Below are 26,500 nucleotides of genomic sequence, written 5' to 3'. Positions count from 1 at the left end.
CAAAAAAACAGAAGGGAGACCACATCAAAACAAGAACAACAACTCAGGTAAGACAACCATTAAATGTATTTATCTAAATGCTAGAAGTATCAGAAACAAAATTCTAGAACTTGAAGCTACTGCACTAACAGGTAACTATGATGTGATAGGTGTTACAGAAACGTGGTTATCTGAGAGTGATGGGGACGAATATAATATTTGTGGGTATACACTGTATAGGAAAGACAGGCAGGACAGAAGAGGAGGCGGGGTAGCGCTATACATAAGAAACAGTCTTGAAGCCCAGGTGTTAAACCTGGACAAAGAAAATAAAACCGAATCAATATGGGTCAGAATAACGGACAAAAATTCAAAGGGCATAATAATAGGAGCATGCTATAGACCGCCAGATTCAGACGGTGAGCACAATAATCTGTTATACAATGACATTAGAAATGCGTGTAGCAAAGGAGAAGCCATACTAATGGGGGATTTCAACTTCCCCCAAATAAAATGGGAAAACCCGGTGGGTAGCACGAAGGATGAAATAGAAATGGTGAATATTGAACAGAACGTATTAGCACTGTAGTAATAATAAATACTGTTATTGTTAATAAATTAATACTGTATCTTTATGTTATGTAATGACCTGCATTTACAATTAATTATCTATGTATACAGCAGTTATAGCTGTAATGTATCCATGTATAAAGCAATTACAGCTGTAATTTATCCATGTATTCAGCAGTTACAGCTGTAATGTCTCCATGTATTCAGCAGTTATAGCTGTAATGTCTCCATGTATTCAGCAGTTACAGCTGTAATGTCTCCATGACCTCAGCACCTTAGGTGCTGGCACCTGATAAAAAATTGGTTTAAAAAAAAAAAAATGTGTTCATCCTGCTTCATTGTTAGTTTCTGTGGACAAGGTGAGGGCTTCAAGTCTGTCCGTTTAGCAGCTTTTAAAATCAAGGACAAAACTTAGGATTGCAAATCTGTTTTTCATGAACATAAGACCATTTTCAAACAAGAGGAGGCCCATCTGAGCTTGTCCAGTTCCTAGCAGCTGATTCATCTCAAAACTGGGTGAAGAAGTGTCTCCTTCCCTCTGTCCTTATCTTTTTGTCTAAAAGACTGATACCAAAACTAAAACATTACTAAAAATGTGATTAAATATAAGAAACTGATTTAAACTGCACAGGGCACAGCAGTTTTGTCCTCAATAAACAGCATCAGATCCAGACTGAAGGGAATCCTTTCAACCCTCTTTCCAACGTGGACCTGTTCAGAATAAGGTGGCTTCAACACTGGAAGATCCTGAGAGAAGGGTGCCTAACCCAAAACTCTCTGCTTTCACAGTCCCTCATTAGCGTGGGACTGTTTCACTGACATTAATTAGTCAGAGGTTGTGTTGCTCAAGGTCTGAGTTTCCAGCTCGTTTCTCTGCTGCCCAGCCACTGATTCAGTGAGAGAGGTGTCAAGCGGTTTGTCTCTGTCTCTCTGCTGTTTCCTCGCTGTCTCTCAACCCGAAGCACTGGTTCTCCTGGCTCAATGCTTGTGATTCCTCTCCAGGGCAGCCTGGCCCCTGTGCCTGCAGCATGGTCACTAGGCCCTTGTCTGATGCCAGGTAGAGGACGGCTTGGCGGGACCCCGGCACCACGGAGTTGCCCTGTCGATTGAAGGCCCGCTTGGCTAACCCCATGACCCTGTGGAAGACGGCTCTGCGCAGCAGGATGTACACCCAGGGATCGAGGATGGGGTTCATGGAGGCGATGCGAATGGCCTGCAGGTTGGGGTTACCCATGTCCTTCTCCACTGCTGGATGTGTGATCTGGTTGATAAAGACTCGCACCTGGGAAGGAAGCATTACAAATGTATTATTCTCTTACCCACACAGCGTTTTGTTTTCAATTCCTTCTGTTTTTGATCATTGAGATAATCTCATACCCACAAGCCTTGTTTTTGAGACAATTTTATTATTATTATTATTATTATTATTATTATTATTATTATTATTATTATTATTATTAATTCATTCATTTTTAATTTAGAGTACCCAACCATTTCACCTTTTCACCTGATTTTCTCCCCAATTTAAAACCTCCACTTCATCCATCACCGCAGCAATTCCCCACACAGCTCAGGATGACTGGAGGTCTGTTAGTGTCCGATCCCCAAGCCAATTGCCTCTTTACACCCAGGAGCTCCACAGCAGATGTCAGCGAGTTACTGGCCTCTGGAGGAAAAAGGCCAGCCCTGCAGGGGTCTGCTCTGAGCTCACAGGACCCACTGGAAACTGACCCTTCCTGCCGAACCTACAGGAGCTCCAGAGCCAACACTACCTCTGGAATCCCCTGTGAAGACCGGCAACTTCACACAGCTAGGAACCTGCACTCCCCCTGCACACCACGTGGCCGTGCCTTTACCAGGGGAGAACTCGGGGACCCCTGCGCTCCCCTGACTGTGTGACTCCCCCTGCACACCACGCGGCTGTGCCTTTATCAGGGGATACTCTCGGGGACCCCTGCGCTCCCCTGACTGTGTGACTCCCCCTGTACACCACGCAGCTGTGCCTTTACCAGGGGAGACTCTTGGGTACCCCTGCGCTCCCCTGACTGTGTGAGGTACTGCACGCAGGAAATAAAAATGTGCATTATAAATATCATATGGGAGATACTGAAATTAAAGAAGGACTCTATGAAAAAGACGCGGGGAAGCTATAAAAAAAAGGCACAACAAGATGCTTGGATACATTGTGAAAAGTGTTGAATTTAAATCAAGTGAAGTAATGTTAAAACTGTACAATGCATTAGTAAGACCTCATCTTGAATATTGTGTTCAGTTCTGGTCACCTTGCTACAAAAAGGATATTGCTGCTCTAGAACGAGTGCAAAGAAGAGTGACCAGAATTATTCCAGGTTTAAAAGGCATGTCATATGCAGACAGGTTAAAAGAATTGAATCTGTTCAGTCTTATACAAAGAAGACTATGCGACGACCTAATTCAAGCATTCAAAATTCTAAAAGGTATTGACAATGTCGACCCAAGGGACTTTTTCGACCTGAAAAAAGAAACAAGGACCAGGGGTCACAAGTGGAGATTAGACAAAGGGGCATTCAGAACAGAAAATAGGAGGCACTTTTTTACACAGAGAATCATGAAGGTCTGGAATCAATTCCCCAGTAATGTTGTTGTAATCTGACACCCTGGGAACCTTCAAGAAGCTGCTTGATGAGATTCTGGGATCAATAAACTACTAACAACCAAACGAGCAGGATGGGCCGAATGGCCTCCTCTCGTTTGTAAACTTTCTTATGTTCTTATGACTCCCCCTGTACCCCACGTGGCCGTGCCTTTACTAAGGGAGACAATCAGGTACACCCGACAATTATTTGTAGTTTAATTCAATCTGGAGTTGTTTTAAAAATGGTTGGGGTGTATTAATGTGATTAACTATTTAAATAAAAATAAATGCTTCTTGTTAGCAGCAGCAATTAACTCAACGAGCAAATCACAACCATCTGTCAGCAGACAGCCTTGCGCAGGTTAGGAGGGGAGACTAATAATTACGTTAGTCTCACCCTGAAGATGTAAAGAGCCCACACATTTTGCATTAAAATGTAATTGTAAAAAAATAGGCTTTTTGATATAATTGCTTGAAATATTGCTTTTGTGTTTAAATATTATAAGTGTAAGCTAATTGATTTCATAGTTTCTTTACAATCCAAGTGCGATCAAATGCTGTACACATACAGTCTACATGCTGCATGAGTGCCGATGCTAGTCAAATACTGAGGCAGAGGTGAATGTGCTAGCTATGAAAGTGCCATTGTGTTATGTAGCTATTTGGGTCTTCTTTGAACATTTTAAATGATAATAAATTATAACATGGAAAAAACAAACACATTCAATGGCTGCAAGATATTTACTGTAAGCAGGCAGATGTTTACAATTGTCATTTTTCTTGTTCACTTTGTTTTTTTTTTTATATTTATAGAAACAGGACTCATAGAGACCACCAGAACCAGTTTACACAGTGGTTGTGTCAAAATACAAAGATCCAGTGACAGTTTAACAGCGTCCAGTCCTCTGTACTAGCTGACACAGGGACAGCGTCTACTCTTCCATACGAGCTGACACAGGGACAGTGTCCAGTCCTCTGTACGAGCTGACACAGGGACAGCGTCCAGTCCTCTGTACTAGCTGACACAGGGACAGTGTCCAGTCCTCTGTACTAGCTGACACAGGGAAAGCGTCCACTCCTCCGTACGAGCTGACACAGGGACAGCGTCCAGTCCTCTGTACTAGCTGACACAGGGACAGCGTCCAGTCCTCTGTACTAGCTGACACAGGGACAGCGTCCAGTCCTCTGTACTAGCTGACACAGGGACAGCGTCCACTCCTCCGTACGAGCTGACACAGGGACAGCGTCCAGTCCTCTGTACTAGCTGACACAGGGACAGTGTCCAGTCCTCTGTACTAGCTGACACAGGGACAGTGTCCAGTCCTCTGTACTAGCTGACACAGGGACAGTGTCCTGTCCTCTGTACTAGCTGACACAGGGACAGTGTCCAGTCCTCTGTACTAGCTGACACAGGGACAGCGTCCAGTCCTCTGTACTAGCTGACACAGGGACAGCGTCCACTCCTCTGTACTAGCTGACACAGGGACAGTGTCCAGTCCTCTGTACTAGCTGACACAGGGACAGTGTCCAGTCCTCTGTACTAGCTGACACAGGGACAGTGTCCTGTCCTCTGTACTAGCTTACACAGGGACAGTGTCCACTTCTCTGTATTAGTTGACACAGGGACAGTGTCCAGTCCTCCGTACTAGCTGACACAGGGACAGCATCCAGTCCTCTGTACTAGCTGACACAGGGACAGTGTCCAGTCCTCTGTACTAGCTGACACAGGGACAGTGTCCAGTCCTCTGTACTAGCTGACACAGGGACAGTGTCCAGTCCTCTGTACTAGCTGACCCAGGGACAGTGTCCAGTCCTCTGTACTAGCTGACACAGGGACAGTGTCCACTCCTCTGTACTAGATGACACAGGGACAGCGTCCAGTCCTCTGTACTAGCTGACCCAGGGACAGCGTCCAGTCCTCTGTACTAGCTGACCCAGGGACAGCGTCCACTCTTGTGTACTAGCTTACACAGGGACAGTGTCCACTCCTGTGTACTAGCTTACACAGGGACAGTGTCCACTCCTCTGTACTAGCTGACACAGGGCCCCTGTTTCTGGTTTGCTGTGGTTTATTGGGTTTTTCTTAAGAATGTAGCATTGAAAGCTTTCTTTAAGCAAATATAGCTCAGGTAGCTCTCCAGTTGAATGTACTCTGATCCCCACTTCTACAGTAAAATCACCCCCTAATTCTGAATCCACAATCTCTGAGGCTTGATTCCAGTTTCCATGGCTGGGGGGCTGTTGAAGCAGTCAGGCAGTTTGTCCAGCAGAGGGTGCTCAGTCCACATTTAATCGAGAAAGCAAACACGATTTAGACAGTTTTCAACACTCACAGTTTTATATTTCACTGGGTTCAAAGCTAAATACAAACATTAATTCCCTAAAAAAAAAAAAAAGAGTAACTAATATAGTACTAAAGAAAATATATCATACTAATAAAAATATAATAACAAAATATATTTTATTTGGCATAACTATTTAGACCTGTAAAAACTGTGGAGGAGCCCTTCCAGAGTACTAACTGTATGTGCTGAGTCCTAGCTAGTGCGCTACCATCCCTGTACTATCCCTGTACCATCCCTGTACTATCCTTGGCTCTCTGCAGTCTCAGTACCCATTGCAACGACCATCTGATCCCCAACTTTAACACAAACCTCAGGGTTGATCACTTCTACTTTGTGTATGGAAATAGGATTGGCTTGGTATTTCAGTAACTCAATAAACTTTATAGAAACTATGTCTCTGTTCAATACCGAGCAATTATAAAAATAAGGAGTTATCGAAACAAATGACAAACCAATTGTTTTCATACAGAGCACATCACACCACTAAGCTTTACCCTCATTTACTCAGCAGAGCGAAATCCCAGGTTTATTTAGTCTGGAAGAAATCATCAATGTAGTTCAATTGCCCTAAATATTAATAGAGACCAGTTGTATCTAGAATACCCCTTAAAGCACACACCAAACATCCCAGCAGCAGAATAAACGTATCTTACCTGTTGAATGATTGATTGTATATGAAACCCATAGAGCTAAAGTGTCTGTGTGTGTGCGTGCGTGCGTGCGTGTGTGTGCGTGTGTGTGTGTGTGTGTGTGTGTGTGTGTGTGTGTGTGCGTGTGTCTGGGTGTGTGCGTGTGTGCACGTGCGTGTGTGCATGCGTGCATGTGTCTGGGTGTGTGCGTGTCTGGGTGCGTGTGTGTGTGTGTGCATGTGTGCGTGTGGGTGTGTGTGTGTGTGCACGTGCGTGTGTGCATGCGTGCATGTGTCTGCACACGTGCACGGGTGTACGTGTACACACGGATGCAGCATGCATTGTATGTATGTACGTGCGTGCGTGCACCAGTATGTATGCGTGCGTGCGTGTATGTATGTATGTGTGCGTGCGTGCGTGCGTGCGTGTGTGTGTGTGTGCGTGCGTGTGTCTGGGGGCGTGTGCGTGCGTGCGTGCGTGCGTGCGTGTGTGTGTGTGTGTGTGTGTGTGTGCATGTGCATGAAATGCCCAATTCGTAAGCCTGCCTCACCACTGCAATCCCCACGCTAACTCGGGAGAGACGAAGGTGAACACACGCTTCCTCCAAAACGTGTGCCGTCAGCCATCCGCTTCTTTTTCACTCTGCAGCCCCGCTATGCAGCCACCTCAGAGCTACAGCGTCGGAGGACCACAACAGCTCTGGGCTGCTTGCAGGCAGGCCGGCAGATGCCCGGCCAGTCTACAGGGGTTGCTGGTGCTCGGTGAGCCTAGGACACCCAGGCTGACCTAAGCCCTCCCCACTCGGCGGCGCTCTGCAAATTGTGTGCCGCCCCTGGGAACTCCCATCCACGTCGGTAGTAGAATAGCCTGGACTCCAACTGGTGCCCTCCAGGCTATAGGGCACATCCTGCACTCCACGCGGAGTGCCTTTACTGAATGCACCACTCAGGAGCCCTCACCTGGTAAAATATTTAAATCATTCTGATTAAGTGTATACCATGTGTTTAAATGGTAATAGCTGATCTATGTTTTAAATCTGGCTTTTTGTACAATTAACATGTTTTGACGAGATGACACTATAAAGAAAATAATGAGTTGTACCATCAAAAGACACCACCTGCTTGGACCTTGCAGAAGAACAAGTGCTAAGAAGAAATCAAATGGATAAAGCTATGATATTGTATTTATGTGACGAACTTCAAGAAGATTTAGATCATGTACTGCCAGTATCACTCACAGCCTTGTCATTCTTTGCTACAGGATGTTTATATGATATCCTATTACACACGCAGGTGTTATTCATTTTCATAAAGTGCAACCGGGTTCATGAAACCATCATTTAATTATACAGAACAGAGCATACATTTACAAAATGACATTAAAATAGCTCTAACTTTTTTCTTTTTCTTTGTCCTAATGTATTCGCTTTATTATTATGTTCTATTAAATGTATCTTCTCTTCTTTGTCCGTATCTCCTGAAACACATGTATTCTTTCTCTTCTCCATCTTTACTGTCATTTGCGTCATTGTCCAGGCACCATATGGTTTCTACTTTTCATGTTCATGCAACATTGATGGCTAGATTATCAAAGCTAAATTCACAAAGCTATTTTCCAAGCTAATTTTATTTTCTGAATAGGAATATTTTCAAGTACAGTTCTAATTTAGACTGCTTGTAACAAATGGCTGAGTTATTGTTGGTCATGTTTAATATTTTGAAACAGGCTTCACAATGCTATTTTGGTGAACTTTCCCATCCTGTACACAGCCAGTTTTCCTGAGCTAAACATATTTTGATTTTACCCCAGCAAAGCTGATTTTCACTTGCTCCCCTGCTCGCTTAGCAGCTCCTGATTAAATGGCATAGTCAATGCTCCAGCACCTTTTGCAATTCCTCCTTCAGCCTTGTGTCAATCTTCACCTCTCCTTCTACATTTTCTCTTTCAGTGGCTCCTCGCTTGCCAGCCCAGGCAGTCTGGGTCCCACACTCCTCTATCCATTCCACAGTACAACAGAGTTACTGCATCTGCTTCAGGCTCCAATCAGCAGCCGCCATCGGACGTGACGTACTCTCTCTGTTGATTCGAGGGCAAGTAATAGAAGACAGTCAGTTCTACACACTCCCCGCGGTCAGACACAGATTCACTCCATCCTGCAGTCACAACTGCTCATTCACTCTGCACCATCCCGCAGCAACAAATGCTCATACGCTCCGCACTGCCCCAGTCACAGACTCGCCCGCTTTCTCTCCATCTGATTCATATGCAAAACCTTCCATTTTCTTCCTCTATACCCAGAATTTCAGAGTCTCTAATTAAAAAAAAAAAAAAAAAAAAACATAAAATATCGGGACGCGCCTAATCATTGATCTTTTCTCCTTGTGGGCAGTTCCTCCAGTCGCAACGCCCTAATTCCCTGCGATTAACTCTTGTTTTGTTACATTACAGCTTCCGACGCTATTAATCTGTCAAAGTAGCAGGCCCCGGCGCTTAGCTCTCAAAAGCGGATATTTTAGATGCTCTTAATCGTGCCTTCCTCAGAATCACCCAGGTCACCGTCAATCCAAAACCAGCCTCCCACTCAACAAATCCTGGAGTTCATTTGTCAGCTCATTATCAACTTCCAAGTATTTTCAATCTCTAAACGCAACTGGTTATCTCCCTTCAGACACTTCAATTTCGCAATTCGCATTATTCCAAAGCAGACCTTCCGTCTTGGTAAATATTGTAAATTATATTATATATATATATATATATATATATATATATATATATATATATATATATATATATATCTTTCAGAAGCAAGAAAACCTTCTCCAGAGCTTTCAATGCTCCAGCTTTCCTCCATGCTCGGATCATGGCAGCCATTTCCACTGTCAAGGCTAACGCTAATTCCCATCTAGTATGTCCGCTCATCCTCTCAAATACTACAACATTAATACACGGTGAGAGATGTGGTACGAGACTGGAAATCTGTCTTGATTATGAGTTAAGGAGTTCCACTATTAGGAGAATAACTGGAGTTGCTGAAACCCAAATCTCTGAATGTGAGTTCACCTTTTCCATTCCAAGCAGACATGACAGTAGCAAACCACTGATTGATTGATAAGAACATAAGAACATAAGAAAGTTTACAAACGAGAGGAGGCCATTCGGCCCATCTTGCTCATTTGGTTGTTAGTAGCTTATTGATCCCAAAATCTCATCAAGCAGCTTCTTGAAGGATCCCAGGGTGGCAGCTTCAACAACATTACTGGGGAGTTGATTCCAGACCCACACAATTCTCTGTGTAAAAAAGTGCCTCCTATTTTCTGTTCTGAATGCCCCTTTGTCTAATCTCCATTTGTGACCCCTGGTCCTTGTTTCTTTTTTCAGGCTGAAAAAGTCCCTTGGGTCGACACTGTCAATACCTTTTAGAATTTTGAATGCTTGAATTAGGTCGCCACGTAGTCTTCTTTGTTCAAGACTGAACAGATTCAATTCTTTTAGCCTGTCTGCATATGACATGCCTTTTAAGCCCGGAATAATTCTGGTCGCTCTTCTTTGCACTCTTTTAGAGCAGCAATATCTTTTTTATAGCGAGGTGACCAGAACTGAACACAATATTCAAGATGAGGTCTTACTAGTGCATTGTACAGTTTTAACATTACTTCCCTTGATTTAAATTCAACACTTTTCACAACGTATCCGAGCATCTTGTTAGCCTTTTTTATAGCTTCCCCACATTGTCTAGATGAAGACATTTCTGAGTCAACAAAAACTCCTAGGTCTTTTTCATAGATTCCTTCTCCAACTTCAGTATCTCCCATATGATATTTATAATGTACATTTTTATTTCCTGCGTGCAGTACCTTACACTTTTCTCTATTAAATGTCATTTGCCATGTGTCTGCCCAGTTCTGAATCTTGTCTAGATCATTTTGAATGGCCTTTGCTGCTGCAACAGTGTTTGCCACTCCTCCTACTTTTGTGTCGTCTGCAAATTTAACAAGTTTGCTTACTATACCAGAATCTAAATCATTAATGTAGATTAGGAATAGCAGAGGACCTAATACTGATCCCTGTGGTACACCACTGGTTACCACACTCCATTCTGAGGTTTTTCCTCTAATCAGTACTTTCTGTTTTCTACATGTTAACCACTCCCTAATCCATGTACATGTGTTTCCTTGAATCCCAACTGCGTTCAGTTTGAGAATTAATCTTTTGTGCGGGACTTTGTCAAAAGCTTTCTGGAAATCTAAATAAACCATGTCATATGCTTTGCAATTATCCATTATCAATGTTGCATCCTCAAAAAAATCAAGCAAGTTAGTTAGACACGATCTCCCTTTCCTAAAACCATGTTGACTGTCTCCCAGGACCCTGTTACCATATAGGTAATTTTCCATAAGTTTGCATATAATAGAAGTCAGGCTTACTGGTCTGTAGTTACCTGGTTCAGTATTGTTTCCCTTTTTGTGGATCGGTATTACATTTGCAATTTTCCAGTCTGTCGGTACCACCCCTGTGTCAAGAGACTGCTGCATGATCTTGGTTAGCGGTTTGTAAATTACTTCTTTCATTTCTTTGAGTACTACTGGGAGGATCTCATCCGGCCCAGGGGATTTGTTTATTTTAAGAGCTCCTAGTCCCTTTAACACTTCTGCCTCAGTTATGCTAAAGTTATTTAAAACTGGATAGGAACTGGATGACATGTGGGGCATGTTGTCAGTATCTTCCTTTGTAAAAACTTGTGAAAAGTAATCATTTAATATATTTGCTATTTTTTTTTCTTCATCTATAATTTTGCCATTTGTATCTCTTAAACATTTAATCTCCTCTTTGAATGTTCTCTTGCTGTTGTAATATTGGAAAAACATTTTGGAATTGGTTTTAGCTCCCTTAGCAATGTTCATTTCTATTTCTCTCTTGGCCTTTCTAACTTCCTTTTTGACTTGCGTTTGCAGTTCTGTGTACTCTTTCTGCTTACTTTCTTTTTGGTCCTTTTTTAATGCTCTGTAAAGTGCCTTTTTTCGCTGAATATTTTTTTAAATTGATCTATTAAACCATTTTGGCAATTTAGTTTTACATTTAGATTTGTCTACTTTAGGGATGTAATTGTTTTGCGCCTCTAGTTTACATTTTTGAACAACAACCATCCTTCTTCTGTGGGTGTTTTGCCTATTTTACTCCAATCTACTTCTGTTAGTCTCTGTTTCATACCTTCATAGTTTGCTTTTCTAAAATTGTAAACCTTAGCTTTAGTCATTACTTTTGGGGTTTTAAAAAACACTTCAAATGAGACCATGTTGTGGTCTGAGTTTGCCAGTGGTTCTCTGACCTCTGTTTTAGTTATTCTGTCTTCGTTATTTGAAAAGACTAAATCAAGGCATGCCTCCCCTCTAGTCGGTGCCTTGACAAATTGTGTTAGGAAGCAGTCATTTGTCATTTCCACCATTTCTATTTCATCCTTTGTGCTACCCATCGGGTTTTCCCATTTTATTTGGGGGAAGTTGAAATCCCCCATTAGTATGGCTTCTCCTTTGCTACACGCATTTCTAATGTCATTGTATAACAGATTATTTTGCTCACCGTCTGAATCTGGCGGTCTATAGCATGCTCCTATTATTATGCCCTTTGAATTTTTGTCTGTTATTCTGACCCATATTGATTCGGTTTTATTTTCTTTGTCCAGGTTTAACACCTGGGCTTCAAGACTGTTTCTTATGTATAGCGCTACCCCTCCTCCTCTTCTGTCCTGCCTGTCTTTCCTATACAGTGTATACCCACAAATATTATATTCGTCCCCATCACTCTCAGACAACCACGTTTCTGTAACACCTATCACATCATAGTTACCTGTTAGTGCAGTAGCTTCAAGTTCTAGAATTTTGTTTCTGATACTTCTAGCATTTAGATAAATACATTTAATGGTTGTCTTACCTGAGTTGTTGTTCTTGTTTTGATGCGGTCTCCCTTCTGTTTTTTTGTTGATTTCTCCCCCCTTCCTTTCTAGTTTAAATGCTTCTGAACCTGCTCGAGGATCTTTTCTCCAAGTAGACTGGTTCCCTTGTTATTTAAGTGCAGTCCATCCCGTCTATACAGATAGTCCTCGTTGTAGAATGTGGTCCAATGATCAAGATAGGTGAAGCCTTCCCGTGTGCACCACGTCTTCAGCCATGCGTTTTGATTAATTATTTCCAGCTGTCCATATGGTCCTTTGCAAGGTGCCGGTAGTATACCAGAAAATACCACAGTTTTGGTTTTCTCTTTTAATTTCCTTCCTAGCTCTCTGAATTTGTTTTGCAAGGATTTTGGTCTGTCTCTTCCAATGTTGTTTGTACCGATGTGGACGACTACTACCGGGTCGTCTCCTGTTCGTTCTAGGAGCCTGTCCACGTTCTCAGTGATGTGCTTGACCGAGGCTCCCGGAAGGCAGCACACTGTTGTAGTAAGGGGGTCCAAACTGCAAATTGAACTTGCTGTGTTTCTCAATATGGAGTCCCCAACAATCATGACCTCCCTTCTTTTTGCTGTCTGGTCACCACTGTCAATGGGGTCCTGGATGTTGTTCCTTTCATTCTCTTGTTGTTGGTTCTGCTCATCAAAATTCTGAAGTGACTCAAATTTGTTGGTTGTTTTGATTTCTGGTGGTTGTGTTTGACGAAGTTTCTTTTTTTCCCTGCTTCTGCCTACCTGAACCCAGCTGTTCTGACTTTCTATCTCCCTGGTGGCTTTCAGTCTGTTAGGGGTGATACAGACTTTCATGAATTGTGGGTGTGCCAGTTCCTCAAGATCCTGTTGCTGTCTCACTTCTTCCAGCTCCATTTCTAGCATACTTACTAGTTTATGCAAATCCTGGATCGCGCGGCACTTTACGCACACTTGGTTTAGCTCCGCTGGGTTTTCTCGGATTTCTCACATCAAGCAGGTGTCACAGATTACTGGCTTGAAGACCATGTTGAAGGTTTTTCTTTTAAGTTTAGTTTCTTCTGCAGCCGTCAACCTGCTTTCAAACTGCTTCTAAACTGCTCTGTACTTTTCCACGCCTGTACTTCTCCCACTCGCTGTCGCTTCCACTCGCTGTCGCTGGGAAGACTGCCTCGTTTAACTGCGTTGTTCTGCTGTGCTGTTGGCTCCTCCCCTCGCCCATGTCTCAGAACGGCGCTGAATTTGAATCAGCTGCTCCGAGTTTCAGCTTGTTTGTTATCAGAAAAACACAAGCGGCTGTTTGACTTTGAGCTGCTGCTGTGTTTCCCCAATGTCCTCTGTTTTCTGATTAAAGCAATTCAAGATGCAATTTCTCCTTACTGCTTCTAAACTGCTCTGTACTTTTCCACGCCTGTACTTCTCCCACTCGCTGTTGCTTCCACTCGCTGTCGCTGGGAAGACTGTATTAACCAACACATAGGATGGTCAGCATCTCATCTCTAGACATCAGGATGTGGTACTCCTTGCTGCAACACTGGAACACTCAGTGAATGTAGTTCTGGCTGCTCCTCTTCAATACAGATCACCAAGTCGCTTTAGCAAGAACATCAACTGCTGCTGCACTTTTCTGCATCCACCCCTCCGTCCTCAAAAAAAAAAAGTCATGTTCCTAGGTTTCCGACAGACATGCAGAACAGAAAGCTAGGCTCCGGATCCGCGTTTATCTGTGACGGTGGTGATAGACCGCTGCACGTTCGGGAAAGGCTACACGCTGCTCTCGCTGGATTGCAAGAGCTACATATGCTGAATGTGAAACAGTCATACTTGATGCAAGAAGCTTTGGTAGCGGACCAAGACGTGTCTTCACTGTCGTCCCAGAGGGAAGAATGCTGGATAGCTACTCTAAGGAGCAGTACTTGGAAGTGACGTTAGCCACATTAAAGGAGCAATTGGTCCTCAAGTCCTGGAGCCTCCCCCTTCAAGGACCTGACGTTCATTTGAACTCTTTCCAGTCTCCTCTGCTCCGCATGACAGTTCATGTCTGAGGCTTTAGACCAAGAGCTGTCTTCCCTCAGATCCTTTGTTCTCAGAGCACTCAGGTTCTATTATCTCTAGACACTCTCCTCCCTCCTGACAAGAGCCGGATTTCCTTCCCAGTGCTATTCTCCTCATTCATTCTGGATTGGAGCTGCCACCTCAGCTGCACGAAGGGGTTAATCAACGACGTTGGTCTTCTGCCATAGAGACCTACATCAGGACAACTTCTTCGGACATTGCAGCTACCCAACAATCTTTGGTTAGCATGCCCGGAGTGCGGGCGCCCTCTCCGCCAGGTCCACCAGAGGTTTCCTCCTGCTAGGGGGGGGGGTGGGGGGTTGGGGGTGGGGGGGGGGGGTGGGTTCCTCTCCACAGCGCGGATGGCCTCCAATCCATAGCCTGTCCCTACTAACCTCTCCATGTCCTTATTGTTTTCCAGTTCATGTTTATGTGTGTGGCATGCGGTTCTTTCCTGTCCCACAGGTGCGGTTCTGCGGGGAGCCAGGGGTCCATTTTTGGGGGGGAAGTGAGTCTCACTCCCGCGGCTGGGCCTGGCTTCACCTCCCAGGTTCCTCGTAGGTCAGAGGGGATCCCCGGCCACACCTATTCTTTTGCAGGTCGTGCGCTTTAGCCTCAGCGAGGCTCTAATCTGTACGCCTTTCTCTCATTTTCCACCAGGTCCCACGGGCATCCAGCGGGTGCCCGGCCCTCACTTCGGGGCTCATGCCTGATGGAGGTCGGTTCTACAGAAGGGACCTGTCTAGATCTTTTTCCTTTCCAGGTCTGGGTATCTTTCTGTCCCCCTGGGGTAGCCGGGTCTCCCTACCACCAGGCAACCTGCCGGGACGGATCCTCCACCGATCCATGTCGGATCTTCAAGCAGTAGGGGACCTGTCCTGTCTGTTCGACTTTGTCACTAACACTCTGTCGCCCAAGTCCCACAAGCACGCCATTCCCCTGCCGCCTTTGCAGGCGTTCTGTGAATTGTATTTATTTTAAAAAGACATCTAAGGACAGTACATCTGATTTGCAACGTAGTTAATATATTGTCTTATTGTTTGCTTCGTGCCACTGTTTCTTATGAAACTCACTTGGTTTATGCATATTTTGATGGTGAAATGCACACAACATGACGATATTTAAATATTGCCCGAAGGTGCCTCCACCTTTCATTTTCAGCACCCCAGGTTTGAAATTCGTTCCTGCGTCTCTGTATAAAGCTGAGCTGTATCATCATGGTATAACTCTGAGCTGTATCACCATGGTATAAAGCTGAGCTGTATCATCATGGTATAACTCTGAGCTGTATCATCATGGTATAACTCTGAGCTGTATCATCATGGTATAAAGCTGAGCTGTATCATCATGGTATAGCTCTGAGCTGTATCACCATGGTATAAAGCTGAGCTGTATCATCATGGTATAAGGCTGAGCTGTATCATCATGGTATAACTCTGAGCTGTATCATCATGGTATAACTCTGAGCTGTATCATCATGGTATAACTCTGAGCTGTATCATCATGGTATAACTCTGAGCTGTATCATCATGGTATAACTCTGAGCTGTATCATCATGGTATAACTCTGAGCTGTATCATCATGGTATAAGGCTGAGCTGTATCATCATGGTATAACTCTGAGCTGTATCATCATGGTATAAGGCTGAGCTGTATCATCATGGTATAACTCTGAGCTGTATCATCATGGTATAAGTCTGAGCTGTATCATCATGGTATAACTCTGAGCTGTATCATCATGGTATAAAGCTGAGCTGTATCATCATGGTATAACTCTGAGCTGTATCATCATGGTATAAGGCTGAGCTGTATCATCATGGTATAACTCTGAGCTGTATCATCATGGTATAAGGCTGAGCTGTATCATCATGGTATAACTCTGAGCTGTATCATCATGGTATAAGGCTGAGCTGTATCATCATGGTATAACTCTGAGCTGTATCATCACGGTATAAGGCTGAGCTGTATCATCATGGTATAAAGCAAAGTGAAGTACCCGCAGTGAACCATTTGGCATGTTTAATAAATGTGAATAATGAATAGATTCCTCAATTTTCCTTAGATGGGTCTTCATTATTAATTTCATAGAACAATATCTTTAAACCAGAACACCAACTTAAACAAAGAAACATAATATATGAAGAACAGCTGCTTCTCTTTCCCATAGCAAAACCACAGCAGTGTAATAAAGCACAATGAAATCATGGTAAAGCACAGGTAAGCTGTGTAAACCGCAGAAAGGTATGGCAAATCATATTTAAAAAACAACAGTGGTAATGCAGTATAACCACTGTGAAAGCATGGCTAAACTGTGCCAGTACTGTGCAGACAGGGGTAGTGAAATCTCAGCTTCACAAACTAGACTTGCGTGATTCCGTTTTGTTTTTGCGACACACATACAAAGATTTGAGCTACCACTTTCAGCGTCGGCATAATGTTGAGTTTCACGTGTTAATTAATTCATATACACGTTTCATTATGTACAACTGTCGTATAATTAACTTGGTTAATAAAGTTGTCCTTTTCATTGTGTATATGTGGTTTTATCCGTCGTATAATAAAAAATATATATATAATATAAAGTTGATACTTAGTCAACACGGGCCAGTTCTGCCTATCCAATGAGCTATCCGGGCTGTAGTGGGTTAAAACCTGTACACTGGATTTAAAACACAGTTTTTTTTTCGAACGGTCATTTCTGCATCTCTAGATGACCTACATGTAACACGTTTGGAGGGAGTCGCTTTTTTTCAGATTAGTCTGTTAATCTGTGCTACCGGTAGCCCATTTTGAGGAGCAGATTTTCAGAACAAAATAAGACAGGCATCTAAAGCACCTTTAAAACCGGCACTCCTACCCGGTCCGGACGGGGTTCTGACTACCCGGGACACAATCACACGCATATGGCGTGCCATCGGAGCCACAAACGTATTGACACAACACGTTAGGAATTTTGACAACGTGTTGCGAAATTGCCAATGAAAGGGCAGTATTCTTAAAACGTGACTTTCACAATGCGTATTTTAAAATACAACGTAGTCGTGTAACCAATTTTTTTAAAATATATATATATAACGCTTTGATTCAACGTGTTGGCACATGGCCAGTGTACAGTTTTTAAATCACGTAGCACTTTGTAACCAGGCCCAGCAGTGCGTTGTGGAACTTCAGCCACAGCCTTATAGGGCTACATAGTAAATGCTCGGAACACTAACCTGCTCACATAGAAGACTGGCCTTATAAGCAGAAGATATATAATGGGTGTGGGCGTGTGTTATATGCAACAACTGATCGTATTTATAATTCTCATTCAAACAAGTCAGGAAGGCGGGTTAAGATTTTTTGTTATATTTTTATTTATTTTTAATAATACAACGAAAATGTTTACATTTACGGTGTCTTGATTGGTGTTTTATTTATAATAATTATTTTTTAACTATTATTTTTAATAACATTGAATATATGCTTGTATGAAATTGAATTAGTAATATAGCAGCGTTGGTCACGTCACTTTAAATAGTCACGTTTGACTTAATTATTGTATTATAGTCACTTTTTATTCTATGTTGTTTTTTTTTTATTTGATCACTTAAGCACGTTTATTTTGGCACATTATTTTCTGTAGAAAAATGTTTGGAGTGGAGGCTGAACGCGATGCCAGCAGGAGTAACAACAGGACCTTGATATAGCGGTTGGTTGGAGAACGAAATTGAAAGAGATCCACCGAATGTGCGGGCGCATCCCTGCCTGCGCTTTTGGTCTTCGTTCTGTCGTGTGTGTTTTGAAAGAATTTTAGTATTTTAAAAGGCATTGGGTTTTAGAAGAGTGCTGGAGATGGGAGCCTATTGGTTTTATTGTTGTTTTTAGTGAGTCTCGTCTCCGCGATCGTATTGAGCCGCACAGCGCTTTAATGAGATTGAAATCTTGTATTGTAGTTGTTGTTTTAATTAACGGGCAGTGCAACCCCCATGCCGTGACTCTGTATTCTAGATCTGCCCTGTTTGTTAAGTGTAGTTACCACCTGTATTTAATAAAACGATGTTCATTGCCCGACATAATATTATGGTCTAGCTCATTTCCCTTCTGGTATTCTGCCTGGCTGATCCCAGCCCGATCAGAAAGAATCAGTGGCTGTCACGGGTGCTAAACTTCAATGTTTATATTACAGCTGCTTTAGGTAACGTTGTCAGCTATGTACGAATAATAATCATTTTGGTTGCGTTACCAGCTGTAGTATAAAGGAGGCCCCATTGTTTCCAAGGATAATGCCACTTATTAAGTTTCCTTTAAATGATTCATTGCCATTTCTTCCCCTGTGCTGTTCTGTATTTGCTCTTAAATCTCTCACACTGCGAGCTCTGCTTGTGAACGCACAGCCCTCGCGGGGTGCGTTCACAAGCAGAGCTATGTTGCTTTAAATAGTGTAGTGATATCCCTGGAGTTTAAATCTTGTTTTAGACATTGAATCGAAGATTACAACTGTTTTTTTTTTTTTGTTTTTTTTTCATGTTCCATGATTCCTTTTTGTAAGAATATTCCAAGCAGATTCATCTTTCTAATCAGGATTGTTTTGAAATAGATAGGTAATTAAGTCAATTTACAAAAGTTACAATTGTTCTATTTGAACATTAAAATCTAAACAGTACGAAAATCATGTTGTTGCAGTATATTTCTGTCTCCACTTAGGATGTACCTAAGCTCCACCATGGCTGTTGCGTGACTCATTACGTCCCCTAAACGCCCCCTATCCTCCCATTGGCTCTGTACTACACATAGCATCAATTTTACTGCGCGTTGGGTTTTAACACTGTGGCCCTTTTGGCGTTTACCATTGTTTTTATGAGACGTAGTCTAATCACAGATGCGCTGATAAACACCGGTTCTCATTGATCACTTTCTACGGGTTGTGTCAGTACGTTTATGGCCCCGATGGTTTGCCATACACGTAGGGGTGGGGGGAGTGTGTGGAAAAAGTATTGTGTTCGAGTCATTTAAATATAGTTAATCATTTTAATGGGTGGAAATGCATACAAAGTACTTCACAAAATACCACGAGCAGCCAGCTTTCTCACATCTTGTTTCTTGACAGCGAGATTCAACACTCACTCATTCAGCTCGTCTCAATAATCATCTGTTGCCACGCTGAAGAGCTCCGCCTGTAGCCTCTCTAATTGGACCGGACTGCACTTCCGCATTACCTGAATCTTAAAGGTGCACAAGACATCTACTATTAAGTCACATTATATGTATTAGTCTAACATTAAGCCTACGTGTAATATGCTGAAGGTATTTGCTTTGCTCAAGTGAGATTCTAAATGCTTTTATTTTATAGAAACCTAAGGTTACTGTAGCCTACTGTATTTGAGTGATGTTTCCTTTTAATTTTCGAAAATAAACACTTTTAGCAAATCCCAGAAGTACACAAAAATAAAAATGGAAAAATATCTTAATCAAAGCACAGTCATCGTATTAAGTTGTATGCATAACATTTAAAAAAGAATACTAAATCAATCAATCAATAAATAAATAGGACAAAATAGCAAGTCACCAATAAAAAACAACACGACAATTTGCATGCAATAAAATAAAGAACGGAAGGCTTTATATTATAGCCTATAGTAAAACAGATGTGCAGTGTCTTTATAAACACCGACATGCTATTAAACAAATTTCGCTTTGTATTATGCGCTTTCACAATTATTTTCAGCATATCGAGAGATTTGCTAGGAACGCAGTGTCTGTTTGGAGCAAATGCTGTTTTTCATCAAATCTGTGTGGATAGTGTTTGTCATTTTTGGAGGAAAAAACACGATCAGCTGTTACACTAATTTTCACTTAGTTTATTTTAGAAATGTTGAACTGAATCAACACGTGTTATTATTATGTGATAACATTCTTTAAAACAAAATTTTAATGAAATCTCCCTCTACCAAGTTGTCACGTCAATTTCAGTAGAACTCGAGTTCTACTCGAGCAATAAAATAGGGTAATATTCAAGATAAATAACAATGTAGATGTAGTGTAAAAATGGCGTTTCACCAAAAATTGTGGGTGGACTCTGTCCACCGTTCCAAAAAAAGTGAGTGACTGCGTCCACCTGCGTCCTCCCCCCTAGTCTAACACTGGGTATATGAAGATTACGAGGCAGGTGTATATGCAACACTTTCGGCTTTGTTAATATATTTATAGAGTCACCGTGTACTTGTGATATTTAAGTAGGCTTAAAATAGCTTTAAAATACACAAATGAAATTGTAAATGTCCAATAAATTAATGTACACAGTGCAGTAATAAATACAAGCAATCAAACTGCATCGACTGTTAAAGCGACGTTTCGTCTAACACCTTTTGAAATGTAAATATTGAAGTTTTAATTGAGCGAGTGCTTCGCAAAATTTTGGTTAATGTTACAAAATAAATCAGACTGAAATAAAGTTGAACAAATAATATTTGATTTGCAGAGTTAAACATATATGTTCCACTTCCAATGACTTTCTCTGCTTTGTCTGTTTCGGAGCGCCCTTATTTTGTCCTTAATGTTTCATTTAAGTTAATGTCCTGGCTGATTCAGCAGCAAAAAGCCTTTCATAACAAACTCGTCACCATAACACAATGGACCCGCATTTAGCATTTCTTTGGAGCGCCCTTATATACTATAATAAAGTGTGTGTGAACTTCGTGCATAATTCCGCGTGTTGAATTGTTCGTGTTGAATTCCGCGCATTATAAAAACTTGCAAATGAACCATTTAGTGCGCTTTATTTGTGCATATAGTGAATAGAGCGACTGATACGCACATCGTTTACTTAAGTGTGTCACCAGGTCATCCCTGCTTTATCAAAAGCACTATGAAATCGCGTAGCTGACCAGCATGACACCCCGTAAAAGGGGCTTAAGATGGCTGGGCGAGAAACCTTTTTTGTAGCCCTTGCTAAGGACACATGTATTTATGAAACAGGTGTGTTTATAAGTTCACGCGAGGAATTAAGGTTGACTGGTACACAAATTGAACTGCTTGGTTTTTTTTTTTTTTTTAATTATTTTTTTGTGAAGTATGTACAATCAGATTTTGGGCATGATTTTCAGAAGACACGATTGTAGAGAAAATACAGGTTGCAATGCATTTGCACTGCACTTTTTTGCCACCTAATTATACGCCTTTGTTACAAATGTAATAAATTAATATGCGTGTGTTACACATGAGGGTCTGGAATCAACTCCCCAGTAATGTTGTTGAAGCTGACACCCTGGGATCCTTCAAGAAGCTGCTTGATGAGATTCTGGGATCAATAAGCTACTAACAACCAAACGAGCAAGATGGGCCGAATGGCCTCCTCTCGTTTGTAAACTTTCTTATGTTCTTATGTTCTTATATGTTTTCGAATGGTCATATGTTAATTATGTATTTAATATATTCTAAAATTAGCAAGCCTCCACTTGAAGCCCCTGTTTGAGTTTTCTGAACAAGGCGCTGTTCTCCATGGTAAACGAGTCGTGGAATGAGCCAGGGTACTTAGCAACTACATCCGTGATAATACATTGAGCATCGCATAACACTAGCACAGTTCAAGAACGATGATGTTTTCATTCCTTGAATCCCTAGCACGTTTGGGAATCCAGACAACTGATAATGTTTGGTTTGGTTTTGTTCCACATCCCCAATTGTAAATAGTATATACCCTTGCTCTATGGAAAAGTTGATCTGTGACATCAGTCAGTATCTTTGAGATAGAAGACGGACAGATGCCTGATTGCATGACAGTTAAGGGCTACTACAACCTTTACAGGTACAGGTATAGCGTGACTGTGGGCTGTTTGTGATTCTAAATCAGACTTAATCAGATCACACAGCTCTGTATAGTGCCTGTATCCAATCTTTACCTACGCAGAGCTCGTACTGGAGTTAGATTCAGAAATGTCTGACGGGGACAAACTATTCTGGGTTTAGGTTGTGTCGTTTTTTTCCGTTTTTAAATAAGACACGAGAGGGGTGGTGTCTTAATTAGCGAATGTATTTTGTTGTACTAAGTGGTCACATCAGTGTTTTGCATCTTTTGAAAACAAGACGTTATTTGCAAAACAGAACTAATTACGGACTTCAATTGCTTAACAAGCTGTAATGCGAGTGCGTTCTCATGAAGCCATGCCATTGCATAACAGGGTGACTTCTGAAAATACAGTTTGCCATCTTTTGCGACTTGTTTTTCACTTTGAAAATCAGACTGATAATGTCTTCTCATCAAACAATTGATTACATTTACAAACAGGAGCGTCGTGACATCTTAGGGTCTTAGGGTAGTAGGGGCACACTGGAACGGTAAAGAGCACAGTGGTATGGATATTGAACTTTTAAATTAAAAACATATGATAATAAACATATTTTAAATTAAAATATATATTAATATATATACCTTATATTTATTATATATATATATATATATATATATATATATTATATAATCATATTATATATAATTTTAAAATCGGATATGTAGTTATGTTATAATTTCATACTTTTTTATTGACAAGATCAGAACGTAGTTATTAATCGGAGTTCATATCATTGGTACGTGAGATAAAACAAATTCTACCAATTTATTAATTCAAGATCAACCCGCATTTTAAATCTTAAAAAAAAAAAACGACGTTCTCTGAATCAGAGGTTCTCAACCTTTCTAGGTGGCACTGCGAGCGTTAACAGTAATTATTGTAATTAAAAACAATAAAGGTTTTACACATCAGCCAGTCTCACTGTGAATCTCACCAGTGGGCTCTTTCGCGAGTAACAATATGAACTCTCCATGTGCTTGACAATCAATACATTTGAATTAGAACAATTATGTTTCATTGCATTGATATGGAAAAGCTGAGCTCTCTGTGTATCTGCTGGGACTGTGGATTCAGCCTATTTGACAGCATATCTATTCATGTTGCAAATGTAAATATAAATCTTATGTTGTTTAAATCAAGTAATGCATGGTGTATTCAGTCGAGTTTCCACTCGAGTAGTACAACAAATCAGTCTCCGTGTTACTGTACCAGAACGATACTGAAGAGACTCGTTTTCAGGACTACTTGCAAAGCTTCTTGTCCCAGTACAAACACTGCCTCACCTTTTCTACGTGCAAATAAACTCCAGCTAATTTTCCAAACCTGTTTAAGTGAAAATATAATTATTTTTCTTTTCCACACCTATGCTGTCTCTTGCTAGATTTACAACTTTTACAATTACTTTCAGAAAATCAGGAGCTAATCTGGTACTATGGAACAAAACGCTTTGAAAAATACACTACTATATTAGCTAAATTATATCATAATGTACAGGTTTATTAATGCATATTGCCGCTTAGGGTCCCCAATCAGCTAGCACCACCAATGCGTGCTTTACACCGTGGTGGTAAACTCTTATAGGGTGGTAAACTTTTATAGGGCTGTCAAGGTGGAAAGAAGGGATGTATGTCTCTTACCACTAGCGGAGTAGAACAGACGAGCACCACCACTGACGTCACAATAAGCAGGAGCATCATTTGGATTTCCTCGGCAGAAGTACTAGCCTTCCACCGGTCCTTCACGCTGTCTCTGTGGACCAACCTACCCATCGACCCCCTGTGCATGACAACCAAAGTGCCGCAGACTAACACGTTACAGACCAGGGTCACCACAATGAGGAGGGAGCTCACGCCAGCGTACAGGAAAGAATAAGAAGCATGAAGAGAGTCATTGGTCCGCCAGTTGATAAAACACCACGTATAAGGGTACTGTCGGACATTTTCGCCCATGCCAAACACGGGGAAACTGCAAAATAAAACGTTCCCGGCGTAGATAGCAAACAAGGTCCAGCCAGCCAGCTGTTGGTCAATGCGCCGCTGGTAGAAGTAGGGGTGGTTGATGGCGAGGTACCTCTCCACGGACATTGCGCAGATAATAGAGAGCCCTGCCACACCGAAGAACAGCAGGAGAAAGGAATGGAAGTTGCACAAAGCTTTCCCACCCAGCACTGTGCAGTCGATGTAGGTTTTAATAGTTACCGGGCTGGCCAGACAAGTCCCAAGTAGATCAGTCACCGCCAGTCCGCACACAAGAGTATAGAAGGCGGATTCTTTGCGTTCTCGTTTATACTTTGAAAGCACAGCTATGGCAATAATATTACCAACAACCCCAAACACAAACATAAACACTGGAATGGAAAGGGACTCCCAGTGGTCTCCACACGTCGAATTACAACAGATGTTTTTTGTTTCGTTTTCCATTTTAGACGGTGAAAACTGTTAAATAAATCCAATATCCAAACGTGACGTGATTATTATGAAACTTATTCAGTGTCTTTCTTTAGTTTTTTTGGTTTCTCCAATTTTCTGTTCACTGAAAGTGAAGATTCTTCCAAAAGTCTGATCCTTTATGCCACTGCGTGTTGTATCTAGGGCATCTGCACTCTCTGAACTGTACAGATGTTGTTATACTTGCTATTCCACCGGAGAGCCCGCCTACTTCAAACACCTCATTCTCAGATCAGCAGACATATCAAGAGGCAGGAGGGCACTCCCAACACCAACATTACAAATCTTAATTAACACTACAAGATCCTTTCCCTTCAGCAGTGTCTTGTGGGACAAAGCTTATTTCAGGCTGCAAAGAATGTCAGTCATTAATGCCAGTCAGTTTGTGACTATGACTTGCTTGCAGTAGGTCTTGTTTCTCCAGCTGTGGTTTGGTTTTGTGCGTTCATTTTTATAATATATCCTAACGCATTAACAGATCCCTATTATGCCTTTTCATAGTTAAAGTAACTCTCTGTTCATACAAGTCTTAACAATACATACCACTTGTACAGGTTTACAAAAATGTCAACATTGTTCTTCTTACGAAATCTGAAAATAAATGTTCATATTACAGTGGTTTCAATCAGTAAGGACTGCCAAGGTCAACACTGCTTTAAATATTGGAGCAGCCTTGTGAGATGAATGGCTCATTAAAATCCTTTAAAGAGCAGAAAATTATCTATTCAGGGATACCACGATAAGTAAGGGATCTGAGTGAGGAAAAATAGACAATAAAACTGCCACCCAGCTGTTCTGTAAATCATGTGTTTTTTTTTTCCATTATATATATATATATATTATATATATATATATAATATATATATATATATATATATATATAGATATATATATATACACACATACACACAGAATATTAGTTGTTTGATTTACAAAGGAATGAGTTCCATGAAAGACAGACCACCTGCTGTATATAGCAAGTGTTCCCTTTTGTGTTATGATTCAATAACAATATATTCCAAGAATAAATAAAACTGTTTAACCACAGACCACATTCCCAATCAGGGGCTGGATCTACTTTCGATCACCAGCATAAAATGCAATGCTAAAGTCTGTTAGGTTTTTAGCAGCAACTATAGCTTACAAATTCCATAAAAATACATTTGTGCAAAATGAGCTCTAATTTCAGTTATGATATGAGAAATGTGGGGGATTATACTAGATTGTGATTTCAGTTTTGAGGCTCATGTTCAAAAAAATTCAGAAAGTTTCTTTTTATCATATAACATGAGGTATTTTCATGGTTTGTTTGATTCTGAGAAGTTAATTCATGCTTTTGTTTTGTCGAGACTTGACTGCTGCAATGCTTTGTTTGCTGTGTGTCAGGATCACGCCTTTTCACAACTGAAGCTTGTTCAGAATGTTGCCAGCGTTATCAGAGCAAAGAAACAAACTCACATGACTCATACATGACTAAGCGATATTTTGTCCTAGTGAGGGGACGTCATAAAATGTGCATGGTATGATGATAACCTTTAAAAAAAAAAAAAAAAAAAAAAAAAAAAAAAGTTGTACACTCTCAATGTTATGCTATGTTAACAGTATTAAGATATATTATTTGCTCACAATTACGTGTTGCTGTAGTTTGGTAAAACATGTTAACTTATAAAATTAAATAAATAAACAAATACCTTGTTTAGATGATGGTAAATAGAATTGGGAAACGATCGGTCTTATTGCTTAAAACACAAACATGTACCACAGGTTATTATTTAAGACCAGAGATGAGTCGTTTATTTTTGCAACCGGATAAATAAAATATGTATAGCAAAAAAAAAAAAAAAAAGTATTTTAATACTAAAACGTGTTATTGGATTTATACACGTCATGACTTTGCACAAGTAAGATTGCAATGATTATTATTACACATGTGGAGTTTGTAAAAAATATATTTCTTCACTTACCTAAGAAAATTGGAATACTGTTATAACTTGTTTAAATACGTTAATAATAAGTAGGCTCTCCTGCTACAGTCTGTGCTAGTTTGAATTGAGACATTGTAGACGTCACTCAACACCTACAGAAATCGGTGCAGTTTCTGCATAGCCCAGCGCAGC

The 26,500-nt window shown here is 41.2% G+C and overlaps 1 protein-coding gene across 1 annotated transcript; it reads right to left on the bottom strand.

The window, feature by feature from the left end:
* Positions 1 to 468: 468 nt before the first annotated feature.
* LOC121301672 (prostaglandin E2 receptor EP4 subtype-like) lies at positions 469 to 24,522 on the bottom strand. The gene is made up of 2 exons (XM_041231256.1): positions 23,574 to 24,522; positions 469 to 1,831 (listed from the first exon to the last, which is right to left on the bottom strand). The coding sequence occupies exons 1-2, from the start codon at positions 24,354 to 24,356 to the stop codon at positions 1,457 to 1,459; spliced, it is 1,158 nt and encodes a 385-aa protein (XP_041087190.1). The 5' UTR covers positions 24,357 to 24,522; the 3' UTR covers positions 469 to 1,456.
* Between the last annotated feature and the right edge of the window lie 1,978 nt (positions 24,523 to 26,500).

Source organism: Polyodon spathula, chromosome 27 (assembly GCF_017654505.1).
Source record: "Polyodon spathula isolate WHYD16114869_AA chromosome 27, ASM1765450v1, whole genome shotgun sequence".
NCBI classification, from domain to species: domain Eukaryota; kingdom Metazoa; phylum Chordata; class Actinopteri; order Acipenseriformes; family Polyodontidae; genus Polyodon; species Polyodon spathula.
This window is presented reverse-complemented; position numbering and strand designations above follow the sequence as displayed.